Genomic DNA, 21902 nt, shown 5'->3' on the forward strand with positions numbered 1-21902 from the left:
TAATTGGGTAGTCTGTGGGGGAAATCTGCATTTTAATGATGAAAGTCCCTATAAATTCAGTCCTCTTGGCTTGCTTTGTGGAAAATTCCACTTGAAGTGAAGGCTGAGCCTTCCCTCTTCATCCTGAGACGACACCTGGTGTTCAGCACAAGATGGCGCCAATGAGCTACAGACGAAGGTGGTACAGACTTGACCAGTGTGGTCTTTTCCCACCTCTTCCCCTCAAACCTCATCTCCACTTCCAGCTTCCACTGAACAAGGCAGAAGACAATCCATGGTGTTATTGCTGGGAAAAAGGAGCGTTGACTGACGAAGGACGTTTCTTCAGGCAGCACTGGAAGCCTTCTAAAACATGGGGACAGAGTTTGCTGTTTTCTCCGGGGCCTCGGCCTCCCCCAGCTAGCTCCTCCTGGGTGACTGCCCAGAAGGCACTGCCCTAGGGTTTCCATCGCCTTCCCCTCTCCTGGGGAGCCTACAGCCTAGGCGGGAGGTGGTTAAGTCTTCTGGCTGCTCAGCAGTAGGGCCATCTGTGTTTGATCAATGCAGGCGGAAAGGAGGGGGTGGGGTCCGTGAAGAGACTGCAAGCATTCCAGAGTAGTGAGAGAGACCCAGGATCCAGAAAGGGAGGAGGCCCCGCCCCCACCCCGCCTCCCAAGCTGACCCGCGGGCTTGAGTGGGAGAAGCCGCCTGCACACACGAAGGCACACTCCTACTCTGGCTCCCCTTTCCCGCTGCCATGGGACCCTGCACCGCTCTCCTTGTCTTGCTCCTGTTGTCCTGGGCAGGACCCCTTCAGGGACAGCAGCACCACCTCATGGAGTACATGGAGCGCAGACTAGCCGCCTTAGAGGTGAGCGACCCCTTTCTCTTCTAACCCAGCGTGGCAGGATTCCACATCTTCTGTGGATGCACCTAGTTTGTCAGGCATCTGGGGACGACAAGCTAGGGCTCTGTAAGAACCCACAGAAAACGCCAGAAGAGCTTCCAAATTGTAAGTCCTCTTCTTCCCCACAGACGTAGAGCAATTCAGACCTTTGTGTTTCACCCCGGGGATGAGATAGAAAAAGGGGACAGAGTGGAAATGAAAGCTCGGATTGCGGATTGCGGGGATGCATCTCAAGACAACCTGACGATTCTGTTTAAGTTGCAAGTTCCCAGGGAAACTCAACTTTCTGTTTGAAGTCTGTAGCATCTTACCTCCCAGGAGGAGAATTGTATAAGGGAGCAGAGACCCCTTCCCACCTGCACGCACTGAGACCTAGAGGCTGGGGGACATGTAGTGGGGGGAGGGGCCTAGGTGAATCTGAGTCGGGCTTTGCACGTCTAACATCTCTGAACATCTGGTTTCCTTTCTTTGGGGGTTGAACGCGATATTGCCACCTGGCTGAGTCCTGTGCTTTTCCCCACCCCCAACTCCCTGCTTGGGCCTCTCCCTGCCCGGGATTTGTAACTCGGCAGCCCTCCCTCCCCTCCCCCACCCCTCCAGGAACGGCTGGCCCAGTGCCAGGACCAGAGCAGTCGCCATGCTGCTGAGCTGCGGGACTTCAAGAACAAGATGCTGCCACTGCTGGAGGTGGCTGAGAAGGAGCGGGAGACCCTCAGAACCGAGGCTGACACCATCGCGGGGAGAGTGGACCGTCTAGAGCGGGAGGTGGACTATCTGGAGACCCAGAACCCAGCTCTACCCTGTGTAGAAGTTGATGAGAAGGTGACTGGAGGCCCTGGGACCAAAGGCAAAGGCAGAAGAAATGAGAAGTATGACATGGTGACAGGTAAGCGATCGGAAAGCAGGCCCCTCACCCTGTCATCTTCCTTCGTTCTTCTCTGTTTTTCTCCTTGTCTTAGTCCACTTTGGATCAATCTTCTGGAATCTATTTTAGGGCAATCTCTGTATTGATAGGTCCATTAAGGAGAGTTTCTGGGGATCCAGGCCACCGTGATGCCCTTTGTCCCCATCCTCCATAAGAGTGGAGGCATTGACCAAGCCAATGGCCACTGTTCTCCAAATGGCCCACCCTGGGCGGGTGCATCCTGTGGTGGGCATCTGACTCTCACCTGTGTTTCCTTGTCCTGTGCTTTTTCCCTTCCCCATCAGACTGTGGCTACACAATCTCTCAGGTGAGATCAATGAAGATCCTGAAGCGGTTTGGTGGCCCAGCTGGTCTGTGGACCAAGGATCCATTGGGGCCAACAGAGAAGATCTTCGTGTTGGATGGGACACAGAATGATACAGCCTTCGTCTTCCCACGGCTGCGTGACTTCACCCTTGCCATGGCTGCCCGGAAGGCTTCCAGAATCCGGGTGCCCTTCCCCTGGGTAGGCACAGGGCAGCTGGTATATGGCGGCTTTCTTTATTATGCCCGGAGGCCTCCTGGAGGACCTGGAGGGGGTGGTGATTTGGAGACCACTTTGCAGCTCATCAAATTCCACCTGGCCAACCGAACAGTGGTGGACAGTTCCGTATTCCCTGCGGAGGGTCTGATCCCCCCCTACGGGCTGACATCAGACACGTACATCGACCTGGCCGCTGACGAGGAGGGCCTTTGGGCGGTCTATGCCACTCGGGAGGATGACAGGCACTTGTGTCTGGCCAAGTTAGACCCCCAGACACTGGACACAGAGCAGCAGTGGGACACCCCATGTCCCAGAGAGAATGCTGAGGCTGCCTTCGTCATCTGTGGGACCCTGTATGTCGTCTACAACACGCGCCCGGCCAGTCGGGCCCGCGTCCAGTGCTCCTTTGATGCCAGCGGCACCCTGACCCCTGAAAGGGCAGCGCTCCCGTATTTCCCACGCCGATATGGTGCCCATGCCAGCCTCCGTTATAACCCGCGCGAGCGCCAGCTCTATGCCTGGGATGATGGCTACCAGATTGTCTATAAGCTGGAGATGAGGAAGAAAGAGGAAGAAGTTTGAGGAGGTAGCCTTGGGTTTTGAATCTCTCTCACACCCATACATTTATATCCCTAATTTCCTGCTCCTCATTCTCCACACGTGGGCAAGTTGTGGTTCAAATCCCATATTTTTAGCGAATGGAAGCCAAATTCTCACGGCCCTTCATTTCATATGGGACACTGGATCTTGAGTTATCCTTTTAGAGCTAAGAGAGAAAACCCTGAAAGTTCACTCCTTCTCCTGCCCCAGGCCAACACACTTCAGGCCAGTCAAAGACAACCCAGGCCCACAGCTCTGACCATGGCATGGGGGCAACCCCACGGAACAGGCAACAGAGTATTTCTTGTGTCAGTTTGAATCAGGGGAGAGAAGAGTAAGAGAAGGAGACTTTCAACTCTGACCCCCTTCTCCCTTTAGTGCCCTCAAGAATGGGACTTTTTGCACCTCATTTTGTATTGCAACATGTTGCATTAAAAAGAAAATCCACCGCTCCTTGCCTGTATTTGTTTGGGGCAGCCCTGAGATCAAATTTCACCCCATGAGCCTCCATTTTCTTACTCCACCCCATCCCCACTCGTTAAGCCACACTAGGGACTTGGCTGGGCTCCCTGGCTGAGGGATAAGGAACTTCTCTAGTTACAGATTTTACTGTGAGGGGTCTGGGGAAGCAGCAGAATCCCAACACTTTTGGCGGTTGAGCAAAAGGCCTCTCTGCACGCCCATAGTCATACTCACCAGCCCTCTCAGAACCACCAGCGGCACCATACCTCTGGCCACGAGACAGCCCAGGGGCAGAGCTTCCGGCTCCCATTTTCAGAGGTTTTGAACCAGAAAATGGATTTTAGTCGCACTGACGTCTACTGTGGAAGCCAGAGCCCTGAATGTAGGTGTTTTCAGTAAGAACTGAAAGTCTCACCTCTACAGTGGATTGTGCCCCCACTCCGAACCCCACTCCTATTTCCAGCACGGGGCTGGCCCCCAGGGCCGGGTTGCACAATTGTGCTTGGTCTGAACCTCTCGGATTTTCCTGCTGCCACAGCGTCTGCGGTTTGGGAGAGGAGGAGGGGCAATGACCATGTCTCAGATGTTGGTCCTACCCGTTCCCCAACACATTCCTCTCTCCACCCTCGTCACCCCCACCCACCCACCCCAGGCCTGGAACGTGCAGAAGTCTGTCCAGGAGTCCTGGGAACTTAACCTTTTCCTGCCTAGTACCCCAGCCTCTGGTTTGGAATGGCCACAGGCCATCTGGGGAAGGGAGAGGGGATAGGCAGGGAAAACCCTGGGTTTTGGGCTCCGGGCTCTAGGAATGTGCCGAGCTCTGTACCAGCCCTCATCCCTGTGTCCAGCGCGTGGGAGCAAGGCTGTGGGATGGACCAGACCCACTGCCTTTACGGAGAAGTCAACCTCATGGTGATTTACCCCCAGGGGAGAAGGGACAGGAACAGGTCTTCTCCCCACATACACCCGTCCTCCCTGGCGAATGGGGTGAGTCAGCCAGGGCCCTGGGATCCTCCTGTGCCTTCTCTCCTCAGGCAGAGCTGCTCCTGACATAGGTGGTGAGGAGGGGGAAAGAACGGCAGTGGGGCCCCTCACAAAGGGGCTACTGTAGGAGCCCCAAGCGGTGGGGGCTCTCTCCCATTCAGCTGTCCCCTACTGTGGGGCTGGCGATGGTAATCACTGCTTGTCAGCCCACAGAGGGTTCTGCCCACGGAACATCTGGCTTCAGCGCACCGGGCACGGGAGGGGTGTGGAGGAGGGAAGGCGTTCTCAGTGGAGCCTGGAGAGAGGGGTCCAGGCCTCGAGGAGGGGCGGGCGGCTCTGTGCGCACATGGGGGAGCTCGTCTCCTTCCCAGTGTGACCCTGTGTGTCGTGTCTGATGGGAAGCTTCTAGAGGGTAGCTTCTCGTAGCCGTGTCTGTGGGCGGTGTCTGTGGCGATATCTTGCTACAGCACCAAACATCAGGAATGGCTTTTTGTTGACCCCGAGGAGAGAATAGCTCTGGGACTCTGTGTGTCAGTGACATCAGTGTGAGTATAAAACCCGAGTCCTGTCGCGCACGTGTGTGTCTTTGTGGCAACTTTGCCTGATTCCTCAATGAGAAGGGGAAAAGCAGCCTTTCCCCCTCTCCCCGGGCTTACAGTTTCGATAGAAAAGTTCACTCAGACTTTTCTGAAAGGGCAGAAATCTCTGGGGCTTTGTACTTTTCGCTTTTTTTCCTTCTGGCTCCTGTACAAAAGCTCGTGCTATTTTGGAAGCGTTTTGGAAGGTGAGTGGAACGGTGTGGGCAGATCCAATGAACTGTCTAAATTCATTAAATTAAATTATCTGCTGCTAAGGAGAGAGCGCCTGGGTAGCTGACTCCTGTCATCCCAAACCAGCTTCCTCTCCCCTTCTCAGACCCTCCCTCACCCATCACTTGGCAGAAATAGGTTATGACCTCTGGTTTGGTTTGAACAAAAGGCAGTGGACAGCAGAGGCCCTAATGGGGGAAGGAGAGGCTAAAGCACAGAGTGAAGTCCCACATCTGCCCCTGACTCCTGGCTCTAAGACAGTAACAGCGTCAGGAGGCTGCAGGGGCGCTGCTGTGGGGACAGCTGCTGCTAGATCATTGGTCCAGATGTTGTCTCTCCATCACAAGGCAGGGGCGGGAGGGCTCTCCTTACCCCTACTCTGGCCCCCAGAGTCTCCCACCCTAACTTCCAAGCTCTCCTCTTTGTTCTCAAGATCCTGTCACAGTGTCTGCCCGCCAGGGAAGTCGAAGTGTCTATCTTGTCATTTTCATCCCGGAACCTGAGCCAATGTGTCGGAGCCCTGGATGGTGGGGAAGGAGGGGGCAGAGGTGTAGGGAAGGAAGATGTTTCAGTTGTCAGTGCTTAGGGCTCTGAGCTAAACAAGAGCCAGAGCCCTTTCCCTCTTCCTCCTCCTCCAGGCTTAGGTTTTCTGTGTCTCTTCTCAATCCCTGTCCTTACATAAGCGCCTCTTCCCTGAGGCTCCTGGGAGCACCCCCTTTCTCTGCTCCCCATTTCTCTACCTGGTGTAGGTCAGGACATGCTCATTTGGGAAGCTGTTGGGACTGTCCTGGTATTTCTCCCAGCCTTCAGGACAGGTCTCTTTAGGACCTGCTCTCCGGCCCTCCCTCCGTGGCTGCCTCGGCAGTGTGGTCTCTGGCCCAGGTCCCTGCCTTTAGCTCCTAGCAGCAGCTGCAGCCTCTCCTGGCTCTTCTGCCCCAGCAGCCTGGAAGCGTCCTCCTTTGCTGCTCCTCCCACCAAGGCTGGTAAGCTCTCCTCTGCCTGCTCTTTAACTCCTGCTCTCACAATGCAGAGTTTAGAAGATTAAATCTTTATTTATGGATTTAATAACTCCACAGGAGAATTATAAATGTGGAAGCCAATGTATTAAAGGGCAAAGTGAGAAAGGAAAATGAAGACCTCTCAATACCCTCTTGCCAGAGCGTGGGTTCTGATAATATCTAGAGTTGGACATCTCGCCGGAACACTCCGGCTTGCTCTCTAGGGGTCTGTGCAGCCCAAACTCTGCCTTCTCTGAGAAAGGACACCCTCAATCCCTGGCCATAGCTGGGTGGCCCAAGGGGAACAAATCAGATAATCTCTCTTGGGATGTAGCGTTACAGATCAGAGCTGTTAGGGCTGACAAAGTGTTTGGAAGCCTCTTTTCCCTGCTCCCAAGAGGCAGTGAACATCAGACAGCAGAGGGGAAGGGGTGAGGCGGACACTGACATAGGCAAAGGCAGGAGTGAGAGGCCGGTCATCCTGGCCAGTGTGTATGTCCTTTCTCTAGCCAGCCCCCCCGTGGTCACAGGACTTTTCTAGCCCGTGGGTTCTACAAAAATGCCTGAATCCTTAAAATAAATACAGTTGACCCTGAACAACGTCAAGGTTAAGGGTGTCGTGCCGACCCCCATGCAGTTGAAAATTGGCGGATAACTTTGGACTCCCCGAAAAGTTAGTTGTCCCTCAGGATCCATGGGGGATTAGTTCCAGGACCACCATGGGTACCAAAACCTGCAGATGTTCAAGTCCCCTCTGTAACACGGCATCCCAGATCAATGCATACAGTTGGCCCTACACATCCGTGGGCTCCCAACCACAGACTGAAAACAGTACAGGTATTTACTGAAAAAAAAATCCACATACGAGTGGACCTGCGCAGTTCAATCCTGTGTTCGAGGGTGAACTGTACTCCCTTTTCTTGTTTGTTTGCTCTTCTTTCTGTCCTTTTTTCTTTGCTCAAGTTAGTATGAGTAGGTTCCTGTTTCCTGTCACCCAAAGGCAACTTCTCGTCTTCCCCTAACCCTCCCCCACCTAAAAGGTCACCCCCATCCCCTGGACTGCTTGACCCCTTAGAGTGTTCCTTTCTGCCCATCACCCAGAGGACTCGCTAGAATAATGACAGAGCCCACGCTGGCCTGTCCTGAATCATCCTACCACGGCTCACTCGTCTTACCCTCCATGATACCCTCTGGATGGCCTGTCAGGTACCCTTTCCTGTTCTGTGCCTTCATGGTGTGTTGTTTCTTCCTCCATCATAGCTTAGAGCACCGTGTTCTCTGAGGCAACCTGACATGTTAGAAAGAGCACGAAGCTTGTCGTCAGAGCTGCTGGGATCAGAGCCTAGCTCTGCTGCTTGCCACTGTGATCCCTCCAGCAAGTTCCTGAATGCCTTATCTATAAGATAATAACAGATCTGCCCAATAGGACTGTTGCTGTGAGGGTTAGAGATGACATATGCAAACTCTTTAGCAGTGCAGACAATACAGTAAATAGTATGTCGTTCTGAAACGCCACTTCCTTTGGGAGGCTTTTCTGACCATTTCCACTCCCGCCCAACAGGGTCAGGAGCCTTTCCCGTGGGCCCCGATTTACCCTGTGCACCGCCCAGTTGGAGCCTGTATCACAATACGTTGTATCATGTTCATCTTTGTGTCCCCAGGGCCTAACACAGAGCCTGGCTCATGGATGGGACTAAATAAATACACATTCATGTCCCCTGTTAGGCTGGGAACCCTGGGAACTCCGAGCATATTTGTCTCCTAGCTCAGAACCTTACTCAGGAGTGGCACAGTGCCTGCAAGCCGTAAATGTTCTTGGTGGCATTTTTCAATTCAGTTGGACAAAGACAAGCCACAGATAAAAACTGAAAGCAGTCTCCTTTCAACTGCAGAATGTGTGAGCCTTCCCAGTGATGATTTCTAGCTCCAACATCCAAGGGGACAGTCTCATCTAGGCCAACACATCTAAGCACTGTGGTCACAGGGGAGGAAGGCAAAACGACAGAGGCAGTGAGGAGAGGACCTTTGTTGTTCAGGATCTGGTTCACAGTGAGTCTTCTGGAGTAATTAAACCTGTTCCCGCCCCAGCCCTACCCCTTGCTAGCAAGTTATCTCGCCTCTGTGAGCCTCAGTTTCTTCATCTGTAAAATGGGGGGTAGTAGTACCCATTTCACAGATGGTTGTGAAAATTCAATGAAATAATCCCTGTAAAGCAGTAAGCCCAGTGCCTGCCACATAGTAGCTCAGTAAATATTATTATTATCGTTAATATCATCATGACTGCAGAAGTCTTTTCAGATAGCAAAGTGCTTGTGCATTTTATGTCTTTTGGTTTTTATAGCAGTTGCATGACAGAGGCAGGTCTCAGGAACCTGAGGATTATAGACCTTAAAATGATTTGTCTAAGGCCACAAAGCTAATAAATACCAGAGCCAGAACCTGTGTCCTGGAGGCTGTGTGGAGGGGCGGAAAGAGCTGGAGCTCTGAACTCAGGCTGAGTTCAAATCCTTGCTCTGCCACTCGCCAGCTGAATAATCCTGGGCAAATCAGTTCTCTGAGGGTCCGTGAATATTACCTACCGTAGGGACTTGTTGTGAGGCATGAATAAGCTGGAGTTCATAAAATATCTAGCACAACATCTACAACAATAAAGGTGCTTAATAAACGCTCGTTCCCAGGCCCGTGACTCTTGCTGTCTTATATTGGACAGTATGCTGGTGGCCATCTCTGGTGTTATAAACCATTTGTGTTGATCTAGTGGCTCTTCAGCTGCCTTTTCTCTCCATTTGTACGTTGTAGAAAAACATGGCACCTGTTTTCCACTATAGATTCTTAGCAGTAACAGCAGGGTTTACAGGTATCCTGAGTCAGCCATCAGCGAAGAAAGCATGGTATGTGGAAGCATCCACCCTTCGTCTGTGCTCGAACCAACTCTACCAGCAATGTGTGTGTTTGGTTCTGGTTTCCTTCCTTCCTTCTTTCCTTTTTTCCTTCCTTCCTGCCTCCATTCCTCTCTCCTTCCCTCCTTCCCTCCCTCCCTGCCTCCCTCCCTCTCTTTCTCACTTCTCTCTCCCTCCCTTCCTTTTTTTTTAACATAGTGCTCCCAAGCTGCCTTTTTTCCTTCTACCACATTTTCTCTTGATAGTTTAGTTGTTACCATATGTCTCTAGTAGCCCTCACTATTGAATTTTTGGACTTCCCTGCTGTTGATATTGACAGATTCTTCAATGCCACTTTGGTTGCACTTGGTCTTAGAGAGATTTATTACTGTCCAATTGCACGTGATTTTTGTTTTGTACCTGCCGAATGTTGTATTCCAGACCTATAAATCCTTGCAGCTGTTGAATGCATGAGCTGTTCTCCATCTCTTCTGATTGCCCTTTTCGAGGAAGGGAGACCGTGTAAAGACCCCAGGGGTGGGAGTAAGAAGACCTTTCTATTTCAGTGTAATGTGGCTGAGTGTCCTGGCCCAGCTCATCATTAACTGTGTGACCTCGAGCCTGATGCTAACCCCTCTGAGCCTCAGTTTGCTCGTTTGCTGCACAGGATTATGTCACCTGGATCACTTACCGCTCAGAGGACTGTTGAGGTTTAAGGCCTAATCCATAAAGCTTTTAAGTGACCTCCAGGAAGGAATCTCCAGAGTCACTGAATTTGCCTCCTCCCTTTAAAATGGAAAAAACCTAAAGGCCAGGGGGCCTTTCGAGGGCAGGGCCCATGCCTTATCTGTCTTTCTATCTCCAGGGCCGGTCAGTCAGGTGATATTGGGTGTCCATTAGATACTTTGCAAATGAGTCGAGTGACCAGCTTGTAGTGACACACCCATGATTTAACCTCTCTTGATGACACAGAATTATCTACATTGATTACTACGCGCTGCTCTGCCACGACACCGTCAGAGCCAGTTATGCTGCATAGAATATGACCATTACGCTTTTCTACTTAGTGTTTCTTCCCTCTCCTCTCTCACGGTCACTGTCACTTCTCCCTGTATCATTGGATCCGCGCTGAGACATCTTCATCACTGTTTCGAATCACCTGTCCACTCTAGGCTGGGACAGAATACGAGTGAAAGGGCTTTGAAAGATTCAAAGCTGACTGATATGCCAGGTACCTTTACTGGAGTCTCAAGGAGTGTAGCTGAGTATTTCATAGACCAGAAGTACAGCCTATTTTAAGTCATCTGGCCTGGTCCCCTCGAGTCCTGCAAGTATTTTCTGCCTCACTGTGCCCTGTCCAGTGCCTTCCACACGTGGTGTGATCAGTTAGCTCAGTGACTTGTGAAGCAGGTGTGTCTTTGATGCTGGTCGTAGCTGAGGACGCAATGGTTTCTACCCTCTGGAATCTCTGCGCAATGACCTGGATTCTTAAGCATTTTTCCCTCTCTGCCCAGGGGAAGTAAACACACACAGATGTGGCTTTCTCCTCTCATTCTTGATAATGATCTAGCAAATTCCCTTCTCTTCCTCTCTCTGTCCTTTCCAGCCCTCCTTAGTCCTGACGGAGATGAAATATGTTTTACTTTCCTATATTGTTTAGACCTCTAAGGGAAGCTTTAAAGTTGTTAACTAGAAACACTTGTTTATTAATTAAGTGGGAAAGGGGAGACATGAGGGAAATGTTAGTTGTATCACTGGATTTTTAAATTGAGATAGAAATAATCTCATTTATACCAAACCTCTGCATGCATTTGAAAGCCCGCAAATTGCAGACAAATTATCAGCCATAAATTGTGATTTGTGTTCTGTGGGTTTTTAATGAGGGAAAGGGAGGCAGTTCAACACTGATTGATTTGTGGTCTGGAAAGGATCAGCCTGGCCTACCGGCTCACTGAGGGCAGTGTCCTGGAAGGGCCTGGAACAGACAGCTGAGGTTCACATTGTAATTCAGGTCTTCTCTGCCTCCGTGATCTGTTTCCTCATCTATAAGAACCACAACGTTAATACCCACTTACTGAGATGGTGTGATAACTAACTGAGATAATGTATGTGAAAGCGTTTTGTAAATTATAAAGCTAGACAAATGCCAGCTGCTCCCGTTCCTCATTTAATACTCAGCATAGGGTGGCTCATGTCTGTGCTGGGTTTGGGGCACCCAAAGCCTGGGACAGGCGAGGAGCCTGTCTGGCAGGAAGCAAGAGGATGCTGTACAAATGAAAAGTCACATTTTAGGGGAGTTGATTATTATAACCAAAAGGAACTTGTAGCTCTCCCAGACTCGAAAGGGAAAATGAAACCTATCTGATCTGGACCCCACTTTGGGATTCAACTGCTATGAGTTGTCATTGCCAGGCAGGAAATATGAAGCCAAAGATGGTGTTCAGGCAGCAAAATCGAAACACCGTGAGCGCGTGGAGCGAGGCCCACCGCCCAGCTCACGGAGTAGGAAGAAAGTCGGGCTGAGATGCAGGTCTGAGCCAGGGAAGTTCACTGAAAGATGTTGAGTTCTGAGTAGAGCCTCTGTGAGTGGAGCGTCTGTGGGAACACTTTAATGTCAAAGCCAACTGGGACAGACAACGGACTCACGAATACCGATGCGGTATTTACTATGTGCTGTGTGCTTATTCACCACAGTGAATAAGACAGACAGTGGAGCATCTTCACAGCCCATGGACTGGTGGGATCCAGAGCCGAATGAACAGGCAGCTACCTTACATCGTGGTAGGGGTTCCGTGATAGGAGGGCCTTCTGCTCCAGCCTTGCCTAGGCGAGGATGGGCCAACTTCTGGAGGCTCCTCAGCCTGAGTGGAGGGACGCCTGTGAGGGCTCCTCTCCATGTCGTTGCCACCACTGTCACGATCACTCGGCTGGACCATTGCAAGAGGCTCCCAGTTGACATTACCCAAGAGTCTCTCTGGCTCCAGCACATGTGTCATTACGCGTATGTCTCTCTGTATGTCATTATTTATTAACGGACCCATCTCCTCAGCCTAACCTCTGGGGCACAAAGGGAGACACGAGAATCTCTAGTGTCCAGGGATTGTCCTGTCCTTCGAGGATGTTCTGCACGAGTTTGGGAGGTGAGTGCCCCAGACACAATGTTTTCTCACAGGTCTGAGCTCTCTCAGAAGCAGCTGCTCCTCTCCTGCGCGGAGAGATGTGTCTGAAGGCCAGCAGCCAGAGAGCCAGACCCAGAGAAGGTGCTGTTCTTCTGTGCACAGTCTTCTTGACAAGACTCCTGGGAACAGGGCCTTTTGCCAGCCTTGCCTCTCTCGAGCCCAGATTCACCGCATTCACCCACGAATCCATCTCTGCCTGGGGCAGCAGCCTCCGCAGCGCCCTGACCTCCGGGCCTGCCACCACACAGAAATGACAACCAGCAGCAGCACTGTTTGCTGAGCCCTTCCACCAGCCAGACCCTCGACCTTCAAAACAACTGATCTCACCAGCAAATATTTAATGAGAGCGAGGCTGTGTGCTGAGGGTTGAGGAGGACACAGTGATAACGTCTGTGCCTGTGCCTCAGGAGTTGACAACTCAGGTGGGGTGGACGTGGTTGGCGGCGAGGGTGGGGAGGGTGGGGGGACGATAAACAGGCATGCGTTTGCCTCGACTGCCTAGGATGACCCGAGCGGTTTAGGATAAGTGAGAATTCCAAGGAGCAAGTGGTCCTTCTCCAGTGAGGGAGATCGAAGACATTCTGTAAAGTGGCAGCATACGAAGTGGCCTTAGAGGAGGCCTGGACTAGGACGGTGGGCCAGGAGGGAGCACAGCTCATGCCAGTCACAGGCAGAGTCAGGAAACAGCGAGGTTAGTTTCAGACAATAGAAATTGTCTCTAAGGCTGTATGGAGAAGTAAAAGCCAATAAAACCATTCGGGGCCATATTGCCGAGGGGTGTGTTGAGTTGACGTAACCATATTGAAGCTGTCTGACTCATCGCTAACATTTATTGAGTTAACGGGAAAAGTATTGTTTCATTTAACCATTACGACAACCCTACAGATGAGGGCTGTTATCTCCATTTTACAGATGAGGAAACTGAGGTTTAAATACCTAATATATCCAAGGTCACACACCTAGAATGTAGCAGGGCCAGAAATTGTACGAAAGTCGGTCTGGCTCCAAGGTCATGTTCTTGACCTCCTTCACTACAGGTGACTGCATGGGAGTGGGCAACCTTGTTGAGGGAGAAAGCATAGACGGAAAAAGAGGTTTGCAGTCCCAGGAAGCAGAGATGTATATTCAGAGGCTGGGAGAACGTACAGGAACCAGTGAAGGAGAGACTGAGGAGAACAAAGAAGATTCCTCATCTCTCAATCCAGGAGAGGAGAGAGGTCCAGGAGGAGGACGAGGCCGCCAGGAGTCTCCAACATTCAGGAGGCCAGGAAATTGAGGGAGAGGGCTTTCATTGGGCTGCAGGGCATTTGCAGTGGAGCCCACAAGTCCGTGAGTGGAAGGGAGGCAATGAAACAACAGCTACTCACTGACGGGAGGCAGTGGAACAGCAGCTACTCACTGAAACAAAAGCTGCTCACTGAAGAAACTCGGGGGGTCCTTCCCCACAGGCCATCACCATCCTTAAGTTAGTGTCATTCCCATGCATTGCAAAGAAATATGTTGATGGCCTTTACGTTTGTAGAATTTTTTATGATTTAAAATGCACACAAAGGTACCTTCTACAAATACATTTATGCAATTAAAAAAAACACAACAAAACACCTCAGCATTAATTGTGAGCCTGCGCATGATGGTACATAGAGCTCTGGTTCATTCATTTGAACTTCCCACTGTATTAATTAGCCATATCATCCCACCCCCTGCACCCCCCCACCCGGCCGCTGGGTGTTTCCATCTCTGTGTCTCCTTGTGCCCATGGGGGAGAATCACTCCACAGGCCTGTAGAACTGGCGCAACACAAGTGTACATGTCTTCCGTTTTACTGGGCACTGCCACGGACTTTCCAAAGTGAGGGACCATTGTCTTTCCCAGTCCCTTCAGTGCTGGCGCACGGGTTGATTTTTGCTGGTTTGATGGCTGTGAAGTGGTATTGCGTTAGCAGGTTAATTAGCCAATGAGAGAAGGGAGTTTTAGAGGAAGGGAAACATTTCTTTTCCCCACAGGGGAAAAGCAGGAGTCTGGGCAAAGGTTGATGTCAGGGAAAGAGAGAGAACAGCAAGGGAAACCAGCCCACTTAGGATGTGGACAGAACCAGCCCACTTAGGAGAAGGAACAGCGGAAGGAGCAGGAGAAGGAACAGTGGAGAAGGTACAGCGCATCTCAGCGCTCAGAGCCAGGGGATGAAGATGCCCAGTGAAAATGGACAGTGCGCATTAGAAAGGATCCCAGTCTTGTTGGGAAATTAAGAGGCCAAACGGCCCGCGGAGAGGGAGGGAATGGGACGCAGCACAGAGCTTCAGAAGGAAGGGCAAGAGTGGAAGAGCTGTCAACGGGAAGGGAATTCGGTATGAAGCCCCCAAGGAGAGATGATGGAGACGTGACCCAGAGGAGGGGACGAGGGAGCTGTATCGGCAGTGGAGCCACGGCAGGCGTCTCCTCACCGCCAGCCTCTGTCTTCCTCGGGGACAACATGTGTCTGTCAACTGAAAGCACCTCCGTAGCAGCTGCTTACTTTTTCGCGCCCTCGCTGTGTGCACTTGACAGGTATCTTTCCTTTTCACAACCACCTCCAGTTGCCCGACAGGTAGAAAGTAAAAAGACAAGCGTTTTGGTTGATGGAAGGTTTACATAAGTAGGTGCCATGTGGTGCGGCTGCCCCGAGAGCTGGCATTCCTTGGGCTGAATGCAGAGAAGCACCGCATTAGCGTGGAGGCAGGGAGGGGGCCTGCGTGGCTGGAGAAGCAGTGTTCTTTCCTGCCCTAGGTGAAGAGGGTAAGTCCAGCGGCTGCCATTTGCTGGACACCTCTACGTACTTGGCTGCTGTGAGATATTTAGCAGGCATTCTTTTTCATTCCAATAACAATCCTGAAAAACAGATGTTATTATCTCCACTTTACAAGTAAGAAAACTGAGCCTGCAAGTGGCTGTCACAGGCCAAGGTCACTGGGGAATGGCGTAGGTAACACCCACTGAGGAGACAACCTGTGGGAAACAAACACACTGTCTTTAAATATCAGGAAGCAGAAAGGTCATCTTAAGGGAAACGGACAATATTTGTTTTATCGGGCCCCAACAGATAGAATGAGCCTCTCAATAGAGGTAGGTTTCAGAGAGAGAGACAGAGAGAGAAAGAGAGAGAGAGAGAGAGAGAGAGAGAGAGAGAGAGAGAGAGAGAGAGAGAGAGAGATCCACTTCAAAGGAGGAACAGTCAGCCTGTGCCAGAATGTTTCATGTCACCTTTGGTCGTAGTGAGCTCCCTATCCCTGGAGGTGTTCAAGCAAAGGCTGGATGAAAGTGGGATGGGGCTTTACAGAGGATGCACGTGTCAGAGGAGTGGAACTAGATGCCCTTCACAGTATTTCCGCACATTCAGACGTTGTTCCATTTTCCAGCAAGATAAAAAAGAGGAAACATAGAGGGAAGAGGTTCATAGGCCTTGGAATGGCTGGCCCTGGGGCATAGCCCCACAGGTGCTATTTTAGGAAACAGAGGGGTTCTTCTGGCCGTTGAGGCGATGGCCCTGCCCTACCTCACCCCTGACCTGGCCTCAGGTGAAGTCTCCTGGAGAAGTTAGAGGAAGAAGTTTGGTGTGTATAACACATTTCTCCCTAAGCCGCTCTGCCTCCATTTTTCACAAGCTCTGGCTCAGGCAGGTGTCTGGCTGTGGTTTGAATCTGACTTGTTTGCATTTCTGTGGCAGGCAGCTGCTGTGACTGGTTGCAACCGGGAGAGTTGCTTTGCACATAATTTAATCCGATGGTTGGTTAATGAGTTTCTTCCCCCTCAGCAAGGGGAAGCAACACGCTGCCTCCAACCTCCCTCCAACCTGGCTTTCCTTGGTCATTAGCAGTGATACTGCTCTGTGCGCCGTGTTAGATTCACGTGACCACAGCTCAGCGGTGATTTACTGTTAAGGCCTGATATTAAAAATCTCTGCGCCAGACATGTGGAATGAATAATGCTCTGGAGTGAATTTGTTAGTGAATTTCCTCTCTGCTCCCAAAAAGAGATGACTGGCAAAAGAAAGGGTCTTGGATCAGGGAAAGGCCATGATACTTACGAATCGGGGTTCTTGATAATTCTGGAGAGAAAATAATAAGAAATTGCTTTTTTTTTAAATCTCACATTCTGTTCCCAGTAGGGACTGTCATTAATTTCAGGGTAGAAGATGGCTTGGCATTTTTTCCGATCTGCTGAAAATAGAATAAATAAGCAGTCATCTTTAAAAGAAAAAAAGGAGGTGATGACCCAGGGTTTAAGTCATGTTGGCTGGCTTCTGATTTGCATATATATGGTAAAATCTGCTGCTGTTCCAGAGGGCGGCGACTTCTGGGAAGCTGGACTCATGAAGAATGAAAGTCTGCTGAGCAACAGGTGAGGAGGCAGTGGGACCTCCTGTCAACTCCTCTTGTCACAGTGCCCACCTGCAAATCCTCACCTCGGGAGCTAGAGTGTCCTTCTCCAGGCCAGTGACCAGGGCCAGCTTCCTGGGGGATGTGACCGCCCGGGCCCCACACTTAGAAGGGCCCCACACTTGGTTTAATGCTCTGCTGTTGCTGTCTTGAAATTCTTTATTTCTGAAAAAGGGCCCCCCATTGTTTTTTGCAGTAGGCCCTGCTAATTCTGTAGCCTGCCTGCCTGTGGCTCTTTCATCCGTCACTCTTCTCATCTGGCCTTTTCAATGGTGGCTTTTCTCAGGAAGTTTGCTCTACAGCTATATGTACCTTCTGAAACTCTGCCTGTCTTTTAGAAGGATGGACACTTTATTGTATTTTATGCCCTGTTTAGAAAAATAATACATGTTAATTGTGGAAAATTTGAAATGTCTGAAGAAAAAAATCATCCCTGTACCCACCACATAACAACATATTTTTCCAGCCCTTTTTTTGTACGTATTTTTGTTTTGCTCTGTCTTTATATCATTGAAAATATGCTGACATAATGTTTTGGAAAATGCTTTTTAAAGATTCCAAATACAGCATGAGCTTTTCCCTCTGTAAACTCTATAGCAAGAGTTTATGATATCCTACTGGACAAAAATACATTTACTCAATCCCTTACTGCTGGGTCATTTTATGTGTATGACAAATAACACTCCAAAGAGAACACCTGATATAAAACTAAACAAAACAGATTATTTTCTGGGGGTAGATTTCTAGAAGTCAGACTTCCTAAGACATTTGGTATATATCACCAAACTGCTCTCGCAAAAGTGACCCAGTTTACAGCAGGCAAGGGAGGAAGGAGGCTGTTGGAAGGAGAAGTAGAAGAAAATGACACAACAAAAGGGTCTTTGGCTGTGGGTCGACAGGCAAGGTTCTCTTTAAGTTACGAGATGGTATAGTGATTTAGAACAAGGCTGGTTTCCCCACTAATCCAAAACTCTTTCCTGGCTGTGGCTGGTCCCAGCGTTTCTGCCTCCACCAGCGGTGTCACAGGTGACCTGACAGCCTGGGGGCCAGGGGGAGCCCCAAGAGCTGTTTCACCCTCGGTAGCTGTAGGTCAAGGGCACTGTATGTCCAAATGTCAGGACTCTTTCCAAAGTCTCCTGGTTGGCGGGGGGAGGACATTCCAAGCTTGAGAGCCTAAGGGTCTCCATTGAAGAAACAGAGCTTCAGAGATGCCCTCTGCACATTCATTCAGAATGTCAGTGATCTCTGTTTCCATTCGCAGAATGGGTCTGCCACGTGCTGTCGTCATTTAAACTTGTATTTAGGTTTTTGGAGAAGGGGAATGATGAGCGGTTGGTCTGTTTACTGCTGAGGCCTCAGTCTGTCTGATTACCTGGGAGAAGGGGCCATGTGCTGCTGATGGGGAGGAAGCTCTTGAGATCTCTTTGAAATGCAAGTTGGGGAATCTCTAGATGGTTCTACTCTGGTCTGTGGCCAGTGTGACTCCCAGAGACACTTCTGCTAAGGGAGAGGAGAGGTGAGGAGTGTGCTATGTGCAGCGTGGGGTTGAGAAGTGTCACTCTGCTCCTGCAGAGTATGGGCTGGGGAAAGATGGCGGGCAGAGAAGGAGGGGAACAGGGGTCCTTCTCTACATTTAGTTGGTGGGGTTCTTGCCTTGGTGTTTTTCCCATCGGCTGGAGATACACAATTCCTGTTACACTGTGTTCCCAGAGCTTCTTTCTGCCTCCGCCCACAGTCTGTCTCCCCTCAGTTTTGTGAAAGGCACTGCTGGCTCCAGGGCTCTGGGGGGAGGTTGCTGCCACCCACGGGCTGGACCCACAGCAAGGCTAGAATCGCCAGGCACAAACCACTGGCCTTTTGGCTCCTCCGCCCTAGCCTCACCCCCTTCAAAAAACAAATGGCTCCCGGCTCTGCAGACCACCTCGAAGAATGTCCTCCGGAAGGAAACCCGTTCTGCCCCAAGTCAACTTAGTAAACAAAGACTCCTCAGATTGGGGTCTGTGGACTGTCTCAGCCTTTGCACGTTCTCCAATTGCTTAGATTTTGACTTTTCCATTTTATGATAAGCTTTAGAAAAGTTTCACACCATTCATAAAGACAAAACTTACTTTTAAGTCAGTGTTTTTGCATATGTGTCCTCAGGGATCCTATGAACAATTTTCTCCTTTCAAAGGGATGGAACTTTACACCGTTTGAGAAATACTATACATACTCTAATAATAGAAATACTAAAAATACTATAGAAATACTATACATACCTCTAATACTAGAAGTACTATAGAAATACTATACATATCTCTGATACTAGAAATAGTATAGAAATACTATACATACCTCTGATACTACAAATACTATAGAAATACTATACATACCTCTCATAATAACAGCTGCCTTTGTTGATACCATAATGGCAAACCCTGTGCAGTAGCTCATTAACTAGTTTAATAGAGACGTGGAAAAAGCATCACCGTCACCACCCCCATTTTCCAAAAAAGGAGGAAAAAGCTTACAGGTAAAATGGCTGGTCAAAGCCAACACAGGCCGCCAGGAAACCAAGATGCAAATGCCAGTCCTATCCTAAAGCCCAGGCTCTTAATTTAATTAGAATCTCCCTGTGATGGGCATCATTCCAGGTGTTGTGGGGATGAAGGTGGAGTGTGGGTACAAAAACTAATCCCAGTATTCCTGGTCAGTTAGTTTATAACCTAGGAGGGGATAAAACACATGCACACACTAGTAACTAATAAAGGTTGCCCTGTGATAACTGCTGAAAAATCAAATGCAAGGAAGTGATCAAGAACAGAGGAAAGAGTGATTCTAGCTTCATGGGTTGGGTTTGGAGAAGGTAGGAAAGAGAGTACTCATTTTTAAACTAAAATTGAATGGAGCTGCTACTACGGGTGAGGACTTGTGCCGAGTACGAGCACTAGCGACACTGAGATGAGAAGGACACTGTGTGGTCTTCAGTACACTCTCTGGGGCAGACAGATGAACGAATGGACCAGGAGAAAACAGCGGGGAAAACCCTGCAATAGGGATATGCATGAGGGCAACCTGAGACTCAGCGTGGATATTCTCCCCACCTCCAGGGCGGGTAGGGAAGAGCTTGAGCAGTAGGAAGAGAGGGAAGGGAAAGGGATAAACGCTGCCTGCAGAGGGAGCAGCTGGAACAAAGAAAGGGTGAGAGGCTTCGGCCCACACCGGGAATTAGAATCTGTTCTGCATTGCATTGTATGAGGGAAGGGTGTGCTCATTGGGTAGTGGCTCCAGAAAGATTAGCGAGGCAGGTCTAACCCCAAATCACAAAGTGTTAAAGCCTCAACAAGGAAGCTGACATTCTCTGGCAGCAGTGGGGACTCATTGAAGGTATTAAGGATGGGAGTGGCTCTGACAGGTGGGGCAGGCAGCCTGCAGACTGGAGTCAGGGAGGCCAGAAAGGAAGCTAGTGTTGTCACGCTGGTGAAAAACGGGGACGTCTCAGTTAAGGCTTCCCACTGCACTCAGAGTAAAGACCGGAGCCATGACAGTGACCTGTTACCTCTGTGACCTCGCCTCTCACGTCTTCCCTGGCGCAGCCACGTTAACTTGCTAGCTGATCCCTGAACTTGCCTGGCAGGGCCTTTGCACTTTCTCTCTCCTTTCTCCGGAAGGGTCTTCCTCCAGATGTTCACATGGTTCCCTCCGTCATCTCCTTTAAGCCTTTGCTTCATGTCCTTGTTCACTGAAGCCTTCTTAGCCGTTTTATTGAAAATAATGCCCTTGCCCTCCACTTCCATATTTTACTTTTTCCATCCACCACACTGTCTTTCTTTTACTTATCTACTTCCTGTCTCCTTCCAGTAGAATGTAAGTTCCTTGAGGGCAGGGATGCATCTGTTTTCTCACGCTGTATCTGTAGTATCTGCCTCAGTGCCAGACACATAGTAAGTCTCTACAAATATTGGCTAAATGAGTGAATTATTGGATGAAAGAAAAAAATCCACGAAGGCAGGGGTAGTAACAGTGAAGCTGAGAAAAGGGGAGAGATGAGGAGAAATTTAGGAGGGACTGTGAACAGGACCCAGGATTGCTGGATGGGGGAGGGGGTAAGGGTAAGCGAGGAATCAAGGGTGACTCTCAGGTGCCTGGCCCCCATATCTGACTAGTGGGGGCTAGGATAGGGGTTTTAAATGATGCTTGGAGGACCCTGGGGGTGGACCCCTGGGAGTTTCCTGGAGCCACTTCAGGGGCCATGAAAGAATGGAAGGGGAAAGCTGAGAGACCAGGCTCCAACCAGAGAAAATTTGCATTTCTCTATTTTGTTTTTGATTTCCTTGTTTTTTTTTTTCCATCCATGAAGTCAATGATTCACCTGTTAAGCCAATATTTATTGACACCTACTATGTTTGGCTTAATTTTTAAATCCCTGAAATCAGAAAATATACTAAATTACAGTTATTGAATTCTTACTGTGTTCTGGATATTAGACTAAGGAAGCATTTAAAACGGGATTGTCTCATTTCTTTTTCTTCATAACTCGATGAGGGTGACAGTAATGTTATCACCCTCTTTCTACATACCAGGAAATTGAGGCAGAAGAGAGGTTAAGTGACTTGCCTAAGGTCACACAGCTAGTAGTAAGGAAGAGTAGTGTGATTCCTGAATCCACGATCTAAAGAGAAAATAGACATGTAGACAGATGGAGGACAAAATATCCCCTTTATTACCGATTAAAGCTCTTACATCCAGAGCAAAATGGGGTTATTATCGTCCTTACCGCCCCTGGACCTAGTCCAAGTCGCCTGAAGAAACTGAGGCAAACCCGCCCCCTCAGGGCAGGGAGGGAGGGACAGAGGGTCAGGCTGGCTTGGTGTCCACCCGCCCATCCACCAATCAGGAATGAGGGGCGGAGTCAGGCCCCTCAGGCCTTTTGCCCTGTTGTGTCCCCCGACCCCAGGGTAGGGAACAGCAGAGAGGAGAGGAAGAGCTCCCCACCGAAGGGAGTGTGCATGAGTGTGTGTTCCCGTGTGAGAGAGTAGAAACAGTTACTAAAAGTGGCGAGCAGTGGCCTGAAACCAGTGAAAACCAACTGCTGGGAGAGGGACATTACCCGTGTTTGAAGATCTAAAACAAAGGACTAAACCAGGATCAAGAAGGCAGAACCATTAAAAAAGAAATTGGTCTGATGGGGCTTGTGGGGGGCCTGTGCTTCATCTGAGGGGTTGCCCCCATCTAGCCCATTCTTGGTACCAGGTAATATGGGCTG

At 50.0% G+C, this 21902-nt stretch overlaps 1 protein-coding gene across 1 annotated transcript; it reads left to right on the plus strand.

Annotated features, from left to right (window-relative positions):
- Positions 1 to 629: 629 nt before the first annotated feature.
- OLFML3 (olfactomedin like 3) lies at positions 630 to 3387 on the plus strand. Its single transcript, XM_033094096.1, has 3 exons — positions 630 to 850; positions 1487 to 1772; positions 2096 to 3387. Exons 1-3 carry the CDS (start codon positions 737 to 739, stop codon positions 2914 to 2916), a joined length of 1221 nt encoding a protein of 406 aa, XP_032949987.1. The 5' UTR covers positions 630 to 736; the 3' UTR covers positions 2917 to 3387.
- Positions 3388 to 21902: the final 18515 nt, after the last annotated feature.

Source organism: Rhinolophus ferrumequinum, chromosome 22, assembly GCF_004115265.2.
Source record: "Rhinolophus ferrumequinum isolate MPI-CBG mRhiFer1 chromosome 22, mRhiFer1_v1.p, whole genome shotgun sequence".
Taxonomy (NCBI): Eukaryota; Metazoa; Chordata; class Mammalia; order Chiroptera; family Rhinolophidae; genus Rhinolophus; species Rhinolophus ferrumequinum.